At 33.8% G+C, this 17,288-nt stretch overlaps 1 protein-coding gene across 1 annotated transcript in view; it reads left to right on the top strand.

Annotated features, from left to right (window-relative positions):
- Nucleotides 1-17,288, top strand: part of RYR3 (ryanodine receptor 3) — a 314,923-nt gene that overhangs the window by 233,696 nt on the left and 63,939 nt on the right. Inside the window, 13 exon segments of the mRNA XM_035889788.1 lie at nt 457-597; nt 2,941-3,122; nt 3,823-3,901; nt 5,306-5,395; nt 6,820-6,969; nt 8,554-8,616; nt 9,030-9,105; nt 9,275-9,398; nt 11,842-11,957; nt 12,247-12,314; nt 13,150-13,271; nt 15,503-15,552; nt 16,292-16,352. Of these exon segments, the coding sequence (XP_035745681.1) occupies nt 457-597; nt 2,941-3,122; nt 3,823-3,901; nt 5,306-5,395; nt 6,820-6,969; nt 8,554-8,616; nt 9,030-9,105; nt 9,275-9,398; nt 11,842-11,957; nt 12,247-12,314; nt 13,150-13,271; nt 15,503-15,552; nt 16,292-16,352 (1,322 nt within the window).

Below are 17,288 nucleotides of genomic sequence, written 5' to 3' on the forward strand. Positions count from 1 at the left end.
TTTTGCAGTGTTTTGAATAATACTGGGGCCATCAACTACAAATTATTTACAAACTGATTTGAATTTGTAAAACTTCTTACCAGAATCTATCATGTCCTGGTTTACACCCATTTCATTGTCTCTATTTTTATCCTGTGAACTAATCTGTACTCAAATGGTGACAATCCTGAAATTTTGTAGTTTTGCTCCTCACTGTCATCAATGAGAATCCCCCAGCAGCACCTGGGGATAATACAGACTTTATACTTTCACAGCATGGGCTCTACTATTCTCCCAAAAAGAAAAAAGAAGAAAAAAAGACTGTTTTTGTGAGCAATTAGAAATGGACACAGAAATAAATAATATTACTCATGTAACTGTTTAAACAGATACTGGCAATTCAGACTTCACTAACCAGTATATTATTTTGTTAAATACCAGTGTTTTACATGCATTTTTATTTTCTTAAAAATCTAGCTTCTGACAAATCACTATGAGCAGTGCTGGAAATATTATTGTCTGCCTTCAGGAATGGGAAGCTATGGAATTGCAGCAGAAGAAGAATTACATTTAACTGAAAAACTTTTCTGGGGAATATTTGATTCCTTGTCTCATAAGGTAATTACTGTAATTCACATTATAGTATAGGATGACTATAAAAGTATTACAATGATAATTTGCCGTGCCAAGTGCAGGAAGTTCCTGTTTAACAATTATTTCACCTAATATGGAAGGTAACGGCAATGAATGCTTTTAATGAAGTAACTTTCTAATGAAAAATGGAGTGGTGAATCTCAAAAGATTCTCTCCACACTAATGAAATGTCAAATCTTTGTCTTAATATACCCATATAGCCTCACACTAGTAATGAGGCAGATTGCTTGCCACACTAACAAGTCAGTGTTGTCTCCTCTTCTATCTTAGCTCTACTAAACTTTCTGAAATACTTTTTGCTGATGTAAAATTAATTTTAAGAAATGTTTGTATATGCTTGTCAAATTGTTGGTGTATGCACAGTAAATTTACATTATCTGTTTTCAAACGTACACTTGCATTTTGTTAGTGTCCTGGTTATTGCCCAGCTTAAGAAATACGATGCAACATTCTTAGAAATAAACATTTTTCCATTTTCCTATTCCAAAGTGTGATCTTGGGATTTTTTCACCTACTCATTTTTTCTCTAGTAAGAAAAAGTTGTATTTCTGGTAGGAGAAATGCCTTACTGAGTAAATACTTGTTGTACTTGATTGGGCTCAAAAATCAAGTTCTCACTGTGGGACAATAATGCTTTTTTTTCCATCTCATCTCACTGAATTTATATTCCAGTTCTAATCAATAGATTTAGATTGCTTCTCTAGGCATTCTGATTTATAGTACAGAAATTACTCTGGTCTCTGCGTTATTCTAAAATGGCTTTTTAAGCCTCATTGCTTTTTGATTTTAGTGACATTTACCTCTCTCTCTTACTGCTGTCACAAGTGCAAAGAGTGTCAGGAGGGCATGACACAATCAGATGTTTCCAATCAGTCTTGGCTTTTTACAGATAAATGAAGATGGTATGTTTCTACCAATATTGGTGGCCCTCTATAAGAGCATTTTCATTTTTCTGTAAATGGTTGTTGGCCCAATGAAAGGAGAAATCTGTTGAGCTACAGTATTCTCCATTGTTCTGTTTTGTACTGAGGTATTTACGGGTTTGGTATTTTTATGGCTTCCAGCTGTTTAGTGGAAGCAATTTACACTGTGATCTCACTTCTTTTGTTTGTGTCATAGACACTAAAGAATGTTGCAACAAAACTAGAGGAAGTTAAAGCCTCAAAATTCTAGGCATTCTGCTTGCTGTGATATAAATGCATGATTTTATCAGCAAGTATTTTCAATGGACCTTAAAATTGTTCTTCGGCATTTTTTTTCACACAAAGTAGTCATTCAGATTTATAGAAGCATGTAGTCTTTCTATTTCTAATAATGAAGCAAGGGAAATATTTTTGCAGTGTAAATTTTTTTTCCTGTAAATGCTTGATTGGTGCCTGTGTCATAACATCAAAAAGATGCCTGTGCTATCTGAGTAAAACTTTATTAAATAAATATGATAGCATCAAAATTTTGTACTGTAGTGTTCATTAGTAGATCTTGAAGCCTTTTAAAGCTGTATCATTATGCCCACTTTACAAGTGGGGAATCTGAAAGACAGAGAAGTGATTTCCATCCCCCCTCCCGAGCATACTTAAGAATGTTGTTTGAGAGCCAGAAGGAAAACCTTGGCCTACAGTGATCTGGTTCTACTTCTTCTAGCACATGTTTTTTATAATCTGGTGTGTAACAATTGACCTTTAATGTGTTTCATGGTAAATTACTAAGGATAGATTCTTCAAATGTAATTTCACCTTATATTTTTATGTATCAAGTACTTCTGTGTTCTCTCCAGGGCTAAAATGACTATTTAGAAAAGCAGTTGTGCTAGTTCATCTCTTAGCTTGGCAATTTTGAAAAAAAAATGAACTGACTTTGCTACAGTAAAACACAATTTCCTTTAACTAGCATGATTTAAACTGAAACAGATTAGGGAAAAAGAGGGAGAAATTACAATGGCTTCTGCAATTAAGATAGGAATTAGTGATTTTAGAACTAAGAGAGTATTTTATAGATGATTGTACTTCTATAACTAGGCAAACAACCCTTGACACTTCTTGTGTAGGCCTTAATGGCCCAAAGAAAGCTTGAGAATCATACTTTTATATACTTATACAAGTGTCAGCGTACTCTTATGTTAATTTGAGTAGTCTTAAGAAAGTATCAAGTTGATACCAAGAAAAACAGATGTCATGCAGCAATAATTTTGCCCTATGCTTCATTTTTAAATGTGCTTTACTGTTTTTTTGTATCTTCTAACATTTGTACATATGTCTGCTTGGTTTTCACTAACATTTTGCATGTTTTTCTATTGGATTTTCCAACCAGTTCCTATCTCTCCTGCAGAAGTATGATCCAGAGCTCTTTCGAATGGCTTTGCCTTGTCTAAGTGCTATAGCTGGTGCCTTGCCACCTGATTATTTAGATACACGAATTAGGTCAACTTTGGAAAAGCAGACTTCGGTGGATCCAGAAGGAAATTTTGATCCTAAACCTGTCAGCACAGCAAAGTGAGTCACAAGTGCTGCTTATGTACCCTATTACCTAATAGTTCAAATGTTTGGGATATATATACCTGTAATACGTTTGATACTGTCATTATTTAGAGTGTGCTTAGAGTGACAAATGGTACAAGATCATCAAAATCTGGTGAGTGATTCAATTGGTCTCTTGCCCAATTTTTGTAAAACCTTCACTTAGTTTTGAGAATTGATCAGTAGCAACCTGATTATGGCAAAACAGATCATAGAGACTTGGCCTTCCTAGTAATCTTGTGCTTTTAAAATACGGATTTCTTACAGTTTCATATTCAGGAACTGAGGATCACTAGTTGATTCTTACTATTAAAGTCTTACCCATCCATCATTATGCAATGTGAACTATCCATATTAATATTATGCTGTATTAAGAATTACCAGGACAAATACCTGTAGGTTATGGTGAAGCAGGTTTGATTTTTTTTTTTTCTTGTGATTTCAGTTGCTAATAAGTGCAACTGTTATGTATTTGAAGATTCCCTCTAAATGCCATTATAGCTCTGCTTTGTTTTGTGGCATTTTCTTCTAAAGATGATGGAATTGCAAAGCCAAGTGTCTTGCCTTCATCTGTTGGTAGAGCATTTTGATTAGTGTTTTATTATATTGACATTGTTTTCATAAATCAGGCTGCAGTACCTTATGATTGAATGACCATACTTCCCTTTGTTTACAGCCTTGTACTTCCTGAAAAGTTGGAGTATGTTGTCAGCAAGTATGCTGAACATTCCCATGATAAATGGGCCTTTGATAAGGTACGAATTATTTTAAGACTGGCAACTGTCAGAAAAGGACTAGTAAATAATACCTGGGGTAATATTGAAAAAAAAAAACTGGACAGTTCAACTGATAGGCCCTTGTTTGGAGTGCATTAATATCTGCATTTCTTTAGGGATATGTGGAAGAAAACTTTTGCTCAAGAAAATGTATTGAAGTTTGTCACTTTTTCAAAGTGGCCAGAATGTATTGGGACAAAGATTTGAGGGGAGTGAAAAAGAGGCACTTGATTTGGTTTGGGGTTTGGTTTGGTTTGGTTTTTTTGTTTGTTTGTTTTTTAAGAATATATAGATCGTAGCTTCATTTTGCCTTGTAATGATGGTTTTTTGATCGGGAGTCACAGATTCAGTTTTGCTGCAGCAGCTCTGTGATCTAAGAGAATATCTGGGAAGTCTAATGTCCTTTTTTTATTTCAGAAAATGTAGTTATAGCTTTTTGTTCTTTTCAGCTTTAAGAAGGTTGTTATGTATTGATTTCCTCTATAAAGTTCCAAGTGCTCTGTCACTGTGTTGTGTTTCTGTTTCACTTCTTCAAAATAGCTATAAGACAAGACAATATATACCAAGTAATTTTTTATATCTTTTTAATGTTACAGTGAAACATTTAATAAAGGCTTTTTTAGAGTTACATTTTGCAAATAGGTTTTAATGTTAATAAATATAACTTTTAGAGTTAAATTCGAGCAAAATTAAGTTTGATGGAGTTGTTGCAGTTTTTGATAACTATGTTGGAGGTATTTGGATATGAGTAACTCATTTAACCCAAGTATGAATTTTAAACCTCTTTCCTTCAAGAAAAAAAAAATAGAGGTGGGGTTAAGTTATTATAACAACTAATAACAAATTCATAGCAATTTTATAGAACAGTTATATAGAAATTACAACTCTGTTGTCATGTGGGGCTGTGTATGCCAATTTGTAGATAAAGGTATACATATGTATGGGTAAGCACGTATGCACACATTGATCTCAAAACATAAATTTCCATTAATATTGTTTAAGGTAAAGGATTTATTAAAATTACCTTCTTCAGTGCTTGATCTATTAATGTTACATTTTTTTCTCTGTACTGCTGACTTTGGCCTCCCAGAGAATATTTATTACCTTAGCCAGTGCCATCTTAATGCACGAGTCTGAAAGGGGCCAATGTATGTTAGGCTCAGAACTGGCTGCATGAGACCTACTACTCATATGGCATCTAATCTGTCTAGGCCTTGTTTTTTTCCAGTGTATCCCCAGATGGATGCATGCTCTTTTAACAGAAATTTTTGTAGCACTCAGTAGCTATTGTAGTAGATTGGCAGTTCAATATGACAAACTAAACTGGCCAATTTACTCATCTGTGTTGTTCTCATCTTATTTCAGTACGTTTATTTTTTTCAGACTAATAGTGGATGGAAATACGGTGTTTCACTGGACGAAAATATGAAGACTCACCCATTAATAAGACCTTTCAAAACTTTAACTGAAAAGGTATTAGAGGAAATCCAGCTGTATTAATACAAAGTAGATTGATTTGTGCACTTTTTAAAATCCATGTCAGATATAAAAGGAAGAGAGACAAGCTGGAATTTTTGCAGTTAAGAATAGCAACATCTGTATGCTAAAATGGTTGTTTAGTTAATCTTACACAGTCTTGTATAATTTGCTTCTGTTAGGTAGTCTGCATAGGCCTGGGCCAATTTGTATTCAAAGTATCAATAGCACAGGGTGTTCAGGCCTTTTTGGATGAGGAATGACTGGCAGCAACTCCTGACTTTTAGATGAAAGTGTAATTTAATATATTTGAAGGCAATTTTGTGTTCAAGAAAGATGGTAGAAAAATTTAAAGAAAGTGTAGGAGATGCTTCAGTTGAAAATGGGGCAAAACATTTAAACTATTTTGAATACATTTATTTGAATATCTTGACTAGGCATGAATGTCTTCTAGTTATCAGAACAGTGCACTGAGTTTGAATTCTGTTACATATTTTTGCAATGATTCATTGGGTGACTCAAATAAGGCAATTACATTTGTCCCTCTTTACCACACTTCTCCTGTTCAGAAAATGGAGATGACAAACCTCAAGAGGGATTCAAAAGGTTTAATTTCCGAAGGTTTGTAAATCGCTTTGAAATCTTTGGAGAGGAGCTGAAGAATTGTTGGTTGAGTTGTTATTAAAGCAGTTCAAAGAGAATTTTCTGAATTGTCTCAGATTAGAACATTTGAACCTAAAAATCAGATCTTTCCATAAAAACTGCCATATTAAGTAACTGTCATAAAAATTCTTCTTGATGGTAAGAACTGAAATACTTTTATTGGTTGAATTGAGAAGTCTTGATATGACATAGTGAGAATTTTTTTTGCCACAACTTTTCAGATTTCTGTAACGCCTCTACTTTTCACAGCAGTGTTGGAATACACGCTGTTACCTAATTTTTTATCAATGGCATTTATATGAAGAGGTGTATAGATCAGTAATGTTCTATATCCATGAATGGATATAAACATATGAAGACTAAAAAAAGGCCTCATGTGCTGATGCGTTTAAATGTACACACATACCTAACTAATTTCATAGCACTTGTAGTGCCCTCAATTTTTCATTATTTTGAGCTGGAGAAATCAATGAGTAAGTTTCCAGATACAAATGGCATTATTGCTCCAGAGGTCATTTGAGTGCTTTTAGTTTGTAACACATATCCCAGCAATAAATGCCAGTAAGAATAAACCCAAAAAATTTGTTAAGTATTTTAAAGCTTCTGTCTCATGTAAAAAGAACTGTATCGTGTCTTCAGATATAAAAATTTTGTTTACTTTTGTGGCATGTGACAATTTATACACAAGAACAGAATATTTTTATTGAGTTTTTGCTACTTGCTAAATACTGAGAAATTTTACATTATTTTCTTCAAAGGAAAAAGAAATTTATCGTTGGCCTGCCAGAGAATCACTGAAAACTATGTTGGCCATGGGATGGAGCCTAGAAAGGACCAAGGAAGGAGGAGAATCAATAATACATCAGCGTGAAAATGAAAAGCTCCGCAGCATATCACAGTCTAGCCAGGTAAGGTAGAGTTGCTTAAATTGAGAAACCTAAAAGCTTGTTTGTAAATTTATTAAGAAATTATACAAAATTATATTAATTTTCTATTCTTTTTAATGAAAAGAATCTTTTATTGTTAAATTTCTGAGATTGGAAGTCATGTCACTATAATAACAACTGTGCAGTAGCACTACACTAAAGAAGTATTGCAAAAAGACAACTTTTAAGACAATAAGGCTGTCAGAGACCATATCTATTCATTTTCTCAGAAGTCCTGAAGAGAGTTTTCATATAGTCATTCAAAGAACACATGGCAGAGTAGTTATAGCTTTCTGGTTTATAATAAGTAGCAATTTTCTTTTTTGGTCAAACGGGGGAGCCTGAAATGGGCTTTTATCAAGATTATAATTATGACTGACAAATAAGATTGTGCATTTAATACTTTTTGTTAAATCTACAGGGAAAATGTGCAGGTAATTATATAGTACCTAGCATTTTGATGTGATATAGACTGTTTTTTTCATTTGTAGTTTTTTGTAATAGCATGTCGAGATCGCTGCTCGATATGTCTATGTCTTGGAGGGGGGAAGCTCTTTAAAACTATGACAAGTGTTGGGGAATTTTTATTCTACTGTTTGAGGTGAATTAAACACACATTTGTGCTTTAATATAGTGAGATTTAATGAGCAATGTATTGGGCAGAGTCCTGCCACCATAAGCAGTTCTGCAAGGAGTGTACGAAGATGTGTCATGAGCTCATTCCGTATATACACTTGACCAGCACTGATCCTGTGAGCATCAGCATCAGGCATCTTAAGCCTGTGTTGGGTTCATTCCCCAGCACGAGTTTTGCTTACCAAAAGTGGCCCCTGAGCACTCTGTTACTAGACAATACTTCAGCATTTCTTACCTCTTCAGCAAACGTCACTCCCTTGCAGGAAGTCCTTCTGTCTCTGGCATCTCTGCTTCCAGCCAGTTGAACCTGTTCTGCAGTTGGGCCTTCTTGCCCAAGAAGATGCATGATCAAGACCTGACAGTAGAGGATTTCAGCACATGGTTAATTTTAGTACATGTTTGAAATCACTGATTTACATGTGATCGTTCACATTTAACATGTGCCTAATAGGTTTGTTGCACTGGAGCTTTCACACTTTAAAGACTGCATAAATATATCACACTCCTCCTTTTTCTTAGTCTGTGAATTCCACAAGATGATAACCTATTTTAACTTTTTGTTGTGATGTCTTGTCTTAAGTATATGGTTCATTCAGGCTGCTGCCATGCTGTTCTGTCATGTTTTGAAGGCACATCTTGTATGCCTCATGATTGGTCTCCTCTCTTAGACTGAGAAGCGTAGTTCTTAGCATCTTGCCATCTGTTGCAATTAGAGAGATCTGCAGCAAACTTCTTGGTTCTACACCAGCAGAAGTATTCTGTTAATCATCCTATATATCTTCAGCACTTTGCAAAACAAAAGGTGAACAGTTTTTAAAAGAAAGTTTAAAAATGTGAATGGTACTACTCTAATCAGATCAACAACAGAGAAGTTGTAGTTGAATATTTGATTCTTTTCTCTGAAAATAATTCACTTTTTTTTCCCTGCAGGGAAATGGGTATAGCCCAGCGCCACTTGATCTCTCTAATGTGGTGCTTTCTAGGGAGCTTCAGGTTTGTATTTGTGCTTTGTGTATGTTGTGCTGAAAAGAATTAATAGATTTGGTTTTTATTATTGTGTTGAATTTTGTCAGGTTTTGTGACTGTGGTTGTGATATGCTGTTGTAGAAATGTGCATACCATACTATTTACATATTTAAAGAATAGATTTCTACTGTTTATCCCATTGATAGTTCCTGAGTTCCTAGAAAAAGTTATGATGAAGCTAGGGAAGGGGCTGTAAACAGCATGTGATACGTGTGTATCCTGTGCTGACTTCAGCTGAATGTAGAAATGACACTTAACTGTGACGTTTCTTTACCACAAGAGTGTAGACTTTACTCAAGACTGTAAAATTACGTAGAATTACAGAATTTTTAATTGTCACCTTTTAATTTTGCGTCTTGTTTTCTCTGATGGTAATGTAGGGAATGGTTGAGGTAATGGCAGAAAACTACCATAATATATGGGCCAAAAAGAAGAAAATGGAGTTGGAAAGCAAAGGTAAGCCAGAATCCTGTGAAACACACAAAAATGACAAGGAAAATGAGGGAGGAGAAACAATCTGAAAGAAGACAGTGTAAGGCAATCAAAATTGAACAGTTCCTTTTTGTACTTGAAGCAAAATTAATCTTACAGTAGAAAAACTTACAGTTCTTTCAACTTACTAAAGGTGGAGGTAGTCATCCTTTACTGGTACCTTACGACACTTTGACAGCCAAAGAGAAATCACGGGACCGTGAAAAGGCACAAGACCTGTTTAAATTCCTTCAAGTCAATGGTATAATCATATCTCGGTAAGTTGCACTTTTTTTTTGAGGTGCTTGCTTACATTCAGTGCACAAACCATGATGATTGTGCTTGTCTCATTGCAGTCTGTTAGTTACTAATATAGTTACCATTTGGTATATCTTCTGTAACTCAGAGCCCGTGTTATTTTTATGTTCAGAAAGACCCTTCTGAAATAGGGTAGACAGGTAACATTTTTAATAAGTATGCAATCATAGTAAATACAAAATGCAACAGTAATGTAATTAAACAAGCAGATCATTCAAAACTTCTAAATTAGCAGCCAGCGGTGTCAATAAGGATCACAGGAAAATAAATCTGAGGTCTGATACTGAACACATCCATGTAAAAGTGCTTTTTAATCCAGTTTTTAAGAAAAATACTGGTTTGAGTTCTGTGAAGCAGTAAGACAAAGTGGCTATTTTGTGGGCATTTCATCCAGACTTCATTAGTTGTACTCTAACTTGAATTGATGTGTCTGGAAGTAAGCTGGCCTGTGGGTGCTTATACTGTCAATGAAATTAAAATAACTTACTATACTGTATTTTTTGCTTTGTATGATGGAATTGTGAGTTGTTATATTATAAGTATCACCTTTTATTAGATGAAACACCTGAGCACATAGGAAACTACAATTTTGCTGGCATTAAGCATTTTTTGTAACCTAAACTGTATTCATGAACAATTTTTTTCTGTACATGCATAAAGTCAGATCTTCTTTCCATTTATTTCTGCTTTTCAAGTCTGTGTGTCTAGTGAAAGTATACACTCAGAAATTCATACAAATTGATTATTAGGATCTGCAAAAGGTAACTTTGTTGGCTTCAACAGTTAATAACGTTTCTTAAGGTATTAGAAGATGAATCTAAATACACATTTCTGCATCACTACAGAGTGATTCCCTCCTGCCACATATGTAGGCTCTCAGCCTGAAACCAAATGTAGGTATGCCACCAAACATCCTCCATAATTGCTGTAGAGCCATTGAATAAGAAAAGCAGGGTTTAGTTCCTGCAAATAAATGGTCCTTTGAAACACCAATGTAATTGCTCAAATATTAGTTTTAATATCTCTTTGCAGCTGCATCTGTTCAGGTTAGAAAGACAATGTTTTCAGTGTTAACTGATGGGACAAGTCAACTTGAAAAAGCCTGTTCAAACTCTTTACAGGGTATGGGCAAATAGTTGGCAGTAATTGTCTTTATCAGGGTGAATCAAAATTATCCTCTTCTCAGTGTTTTCTTCAGATGAATATGTGTATATTTTAAGTATATATAAAATCTTTTGAAATACTGATTGCAATTATCACATTTCCAGAATGTCATTCTTAGAAATGTTGGACTAATCATTAAAACATGGAAATTCTTTATAATTGGAAACATATAGGCGGCACAGTGTGTGTACTTCACATATACCATCTGCCTCTGTTTTGATTTTTGTTCCTCTTTCTTTGTTGAAAACACTTTTGAACCACTTTTGGGTGTTTATGATATACAGATAAATCTATCATGCATTACTCAAGTATATGTTAGAAACAACATGGTATTTTGTCAGGCATCTTTAAACCACTGCAAGTTCTTTTGATGTCACCTTTGTTATTTGACAGAGCTACCCATGTCTTTCAATATTTGGGAAAGTACATGTAATCTCTTAGCAACCATGACTTACTGTAAACACAAAAAGAGAATATTTACAGTGATCTTGGTGAAAATACAGATAAATACTTAATTGCATTACCCTCTGTGAGAATGAGGCAGCAGGAGATGCCTCTTTAATATCGTGCATGCACCAGTCATGATTTAGGTCATGAATTTATCACAGAGAGATATTTAGGTCATGAATTTATCACAGAGAATAAATAATACGTACCCCATTAGAAAGTATTGTATACTGTTGAATTTTTTCAAATACTTTGAAGAGTATGGTAGTTAGTCACTTGCATTTAGGTTTTCATTTAGTAGCTTAAGTCTTTTAACTTCAGTTGTTCATAAAATTGAAGGGCAAAAATGAAGTTTCATCGTTAATAATGAAATGAATTGTAGTACTTGGACTGATTTTGTAAAGCTGTAATTGCTGACTTCCTAAACATTTGGCACTTCAATTTGCCAGTAGTAGAAATTGAGTGGCCAATGCATTGCTTTGTTAGATTCAGATGTACCATGGCTTCATTTGTGCAATAAGATACCTTTCTGAAGTTCTCTTATCCTAAAATACATATATTTTGGATACTTTAATCCAAAGCTATTATACCTCTTAGAGAAACATGAACTGATTTTTAAAATTTCTTGCTATGTAGTTGATAACTAAAAGTTGCTATGGAAGGTCATTCTCTCCTTCTTATGAAAATTTACCACAATCAAAATATAATAAGGAATGGAATGCTTCATAGTACTGTCATCGCTTGCACTACTGTCATCATCAGTGCTATTTATCTTAATGCTTTCAAAAACAGGGGTATGAATGACATAGAATTGGATGCTTCATCCATGGAAAAGAGGTTTGCCTTCAAGTTTCTGAAGAAAATTTTAAAATACGTTGATTCTGCCCAAGAGTTTATTGCACATTTAGGTAAGCTGCAGATTTTATTTTGAAAATAATTAAAATTGTTGATAATTAAATATTCGGATTGATAGGTTTAAATTTGTAGTGACCACTATTTTTTTGCATTTAAGAAACTTAAATTATGTCTGTTAATTTGCAGATTGAATTCTTGGACACCTGTAACTACTTAAACTGTTTATGCTGTTTTATTTGTATTTCAGCAAAACTAAGTTTACAAGGCTATATCAAAGAGCTATTGTGTTATTTATTATTAGACAACTTCTTATTCGTGTCTGCCTTGATTGTGTCCTTGCAGAAGCCATTGTAACCAGTGGAAAAACTGAAAAATCTCCACATGACCAAGAAATAAAATTCTTTGCCAAAGTGAGTGATTTAGTATTTCAAGTAGTGTACATATAAATTGCATTATACAGAACATGGGAATTTGTAATGTTAGACTGCTTTCCAGGTAATAGAAATATATCTATCCCATTTTTCTTCATGGTAAGTAATCAATTAAATGTTGTTAACACATATTTCAAAAATCTTCAAAAATATTTCAACATATTTGATGGATTCAAATATTTCAAAATATTTTAATATAAAGGCTCCTACATGAGAAGGAACATAGAAATTAAAAGGCAGCTTATTTATTACATGAAATTAAATACTCTTACTGAACATATAAATTATTTCTGAAAATTTTTGCCTCAGTATATCACTAAAGTGCATAGTATAGTTTAATTAACAGGGAAAAGTATTCCTGTGCATAGTAATGTCATACACATTTGTATACCTAATAAGAAAAATGTTGTCAACAATCAGACTTGAAGTAAGGAACATTTAGGATTTAACTTAGGATCTTAAAAAAAAGCAAGCCCTCTCCCTTTACATCTGTACTGGACAGTTATGTAAATAGTGGAGAGGAAGGTTCCTCTTACTTCAGTGATATTTATCACTGTTGAATGTGAATAATGTAAGCCTGCAATATTAAGTCCAAAACAGGTAGATCTGTGTAACTCTGTTTATTATTTACATAACTTAAGTAAAATTGTAAGTTTTAAGGTTTTAATTTATATGACTTTGTGTCTGAAATGAGAAAATACAGCTGTTACAGAACTTCTAAAATTCTTTGAATGAACTTTGACCAATCAGAGCATTGTTGCTACATTTGCCATTGTGCTCTGTGAAAAATACATTTTGTATCTGTATTTCTTAGGTTCTTTTACCATTAGTTGATCAGTACTTTACAAATCACTGCCTCTACTTCCTGTCTTCTCCAACAAAAACACTCAGTAGCAGTGGATATGCATCAAATAAGGAAAAGGAAATGGTAGCAAGGTAAGTAGAAAATTAAGATATACACAGGAGGGTTCCATATAGATAATTAAAGGTCTCGTCTCAGATTAAAGAGATAGTTCAAAAGCTTAGTTTCCTCAGATAGAAAGTGAATATTCTGTATCGGAGTGGCAGTGAGTATAATTCCTCACTTTAGTATTCTTTACATAATTAAAGAACTAAATATATATGCTAATAACATATATTACAATATATAATCGTGGATGATAACATAAAAAAACAAATGATTCTTTGAGCAATGGAACTAATAAAAATTAGTTTCTGATGGGTTTCTGTTTCAGTGTTGATGGCAGTTTCTGGTTGAAGCTTATCCCACTGTTGGGTCATTTAAATGGTCTCACATTTAAATTTTCAGATATCAAAAAATGTGAAAATACCATGATGGGGCTTGTTAGGGGTAATTAATCCCTCTTCTACAAAATTACTTCTGCCCCCACACAAAAATTGCTGGAATGTAGTAGTTTTTAGACATCTGTACTGTTTCAGATCTGGTTGGAATCAGCCATTCTAGAAAACTCAATTAAAAAGAGACAGTTGCCTTTTAATTTATAATGTGTTGCCTTTACAAAAATAAGAATTCAAATTTTCTGCAATTAACATTTAAAAAATAATATTTAATTTGTTTTTAACTATGACTGTCATCTAACATTTTTGTTGCCAGTTTATTTCTCCCACTTAAAGGTGTGCTGCCAGTTATTTTCTTTAAGGAATTTTGTATCATAATCTTTCAAACTGTATTTTACTTTCATGCTTTCTTATTTAACTGTCAGTCTCTCAGATTTCTTTTATTTTCCTTTGCTATGTTGACCAGAGTTGATTACGTTTTCCAACAGAAGAGTAGATATAAAATTTGAAAGTAAAGGTTGCTTACTCGTTGTTACATAAGATCAGGCCTAGCACTGAACTTCCTGGATTTAATTCTTCAGTTTATCTTCCAATGTATTTTCGCGTTTCTCTGTATTATTATTACCCATTTTTTTCCATCTTCTAGGTGGGTGGTAGTCCTTACATAGCAGTTGCCCATAAGAGTGAGTGTTAAGTCCCTAAGATTCCGCTTTACTGAGCTTTCAGATATATTATATACAAATATACAAGATAGTCCTCCAGTAGCTGGGGGAGCCAGTTCAGCTTCAGGAGCATGGAAATTTCATTTAATTTCATTTCATTTCAATTTCATGCTTCCTCTCCGAATAATCCTGTTACTTCCCTAAAGTCAGTCAGGTCATCTTAATAAAGCTAGAAAGATGCTTACTAGGACTGTACAAAACAACATTACAGTGGCACTTGAAGGAAGTTAGATGTCTAGCCTGCATATCTGCTATTATAAATTCAGAAATATCTTACAGTTCTTTGTCCATTCTTCATTGAGAAAAGTGACTATCAATTATTTTCATCTTGTAGAAAGTATATTTCCTTACTATTGTGAAGATAACAATGACAATTTGTTGTTAGTAAAAGGCCATACCAACTCCTGAGGTATCTACTTCATCTTGTTGCTTCCTAATTACATTTGTAAAGCATAGCACAGATGATAAACAAGTCTGCCTAGCTGTCTTTGTATTTAGGAGTTAAAGTAGCCCCTTTAATCTTTAGATTGGTGGTGGTTTTTCCTTTCTTTTAATTATCCTATTATTTTGACGGATAGGTTAGATATGTTAGTTTCTGACATACTTGCCAGAAGCTCTTCTAGTCCATAAATTTCAGGATTCACCTTATAATCAGCAGTGGCTAAACACAGATTTATTTATTTACAAAAGAATATCTTTGCAAATTGTTTTAAATAGTATGAGTATTTGTAACATTAGTCTCTTGCAGAATGCCAAGTAAACCACTAAAATGTTACTCGGTTTTTGTTGGTTTTACAAAAAAAAAAATTCTTATTCAGAAATAATTGTCATAAAGAATTACTCAACTATATAATATGCAATTGTTGGAAACCACTGTAATCACAAGAAAGTTTCCCATATCAAATCATCTCTGAAGTAGTGAAGCTTAGAAAATGATAGAATTCAGAAGCTTCAAGAAGTTCTTCTGCTTAATGCAGTTATTTGACTGACTGTTATCATCATGTATGAATCAAAATACACTTTCCAGGAACTATGTTGTGTTTTCTCTTTCATATTTCTACTGCTGTTTGCCTCATATTCTAAATAAGTCTTTAATCTTTGTCTTGTCCTGTCTTGTCTTGCTCTTTCTGTTCTTTTCAACTTTAGCCTGTTCTGCAAACTAGCTGCTCTTGTTAGACATAGGATCTCACTTTTTGGTAAGTTGTTGAGAAAGATCTTGATAAAGTTAAAAATATAAGGAATGTATAACCATTGTTTCTATCTTACCTGATATAGGCAAAAGTCTATAAAATTATGCATAAACTTCCAGTACAATTAGTGAGTGCATTTGAACATGGCTCTGAAGCTAACAGTTAATAGAATATGTAAAGTATAGGAGCAGGAAGAAATAGCAGCTTTTAGGATTTTCAGACTCCTTTAAAAAAAATCTCATGCCTTTGCAGTTACTTTTAATTTTTCCAAACTCTTGTTACACTAACTGTTTTGATTTCTGTCATCCAACTGTTGAAACCACTAGATTAATTTCCCAATAAGCTAGGAGGATGTAGGGGAAAATAACATACCTTTTCAAAGGAATTGGTAAGAAAATTATAAAGAAATGTAGGTACTACGAGATAAAAAGTTCAGAATGCTGGGGGGTCAAGTGGTGAAAATGAGCCATAAATATGAGATAAAAAGTTCAGAATGCTGGTGGGGGGTCAAGTGGTGAAAATGAGCCATAAATAGACACTAGTTATTCTTTTTAGTTCTTGTATGGAAGTGGACTGAAGAAATTGAAAGTTAGTTCTAGAACGAAGCTCCCTCCAGTGATCTGAGTTGGGGGACTTATGTCTTGTCTTGTTTAACCTGTGCATCTCCAATAATGACATTTTGGATCATTAGATTATCTTCCATTTTCTATATTATTGTGCTCTCATAGTATCTCTTTCTAACCAGGTAGTGATTCTGCTACAATGGTGAACTGCCTGCACATCTTAGCTCAGTCTCTTGACACAAGGTAGGTTTGCAACATTTGTACCAACTACAAACTATGTAGGAGTTGCAGTGCTTTTCCGGAGCGGTTGGATTGTTTCTGTATTTTTCATTCCTTATTTGTAACTAATGATACTAGCAGTATCAATAATTCAGATGTGGACATCCATATTAGCAGATTTCATCTAAAGGGTTTAATCTACTTTTTTCTGTTCAGTGCCTGTTATTAAAACATTGAAAACTTTTGTCACCCTTTCCAAGGGCATATGAAGACTTTATTGGGGAGATATAAATGAGACAAACTTTAGAACTGCAAGTACTGATACCTGTAGATGTTGAGACAGTTTAGTTTGCCATTAGAAGTATGCACAATGTACTAACATATGAGCATAGTTACATTTGCTAACTTTCACTGTTTACAGTTGAAATGCGTATGTAGATTAAAACACAGGCCAGGATAGTTTTCTAATTTGACTTGTTTTCTGGCCTGGTTATGTTATACAGCAGCCTGACAATGAACTCCTTGTGAATAACAACACTAGAAAGCTTCATTAAGGGATTGGAGAAGAGTGCAAAAAAAAAAATAAAAAAAAAAAAAATTAAGGAACAGGACTGTGATTGTGATATTGCAGTTGCATTTTCTAGATTTAGGGTGCTTTGAAGATAGGTAAGCATGTACCCTGACTTGCATACCTAGTTACTGTGGCTCCCATAAACTTTTAGGGATTAAGAGTTATTTTTCTTGAGCATATTGTGCAGAGGAGCTTTCTCACCACCTGTGACATTTGCTGAGAAGGCATTATCTAATTTGAAAGCAGATCACAAAAAACTGCAAAGACAAGACTGAGGAAGCAAGTTCTTTGTTATTATTTTGTATGAAATACTCCAAGCTAGTTGTTGCTTATACTGCTATCTAGATGTAACTGTCTTTTTCAGTTCATAATGCAAAGTTAACTGGTAC

The sequence above is a fragment of the Egretta garzetta genome, unplaced genomic scaffold (genome assembly GCF_000687185.1).
Source record: "Egretta garzetta isolate BGI_Z169 unplaced genomic scaffold, ASM68718v1 scaffold2, whole genome shotgun sequence".
Classification (NCBI taxonomy): domain Eukaryota; kingdom Metazoa; phylum Chordata; class Aves; order Pelecaniformes; family Ardeidae; genus Egretta; species Egretta garzetta.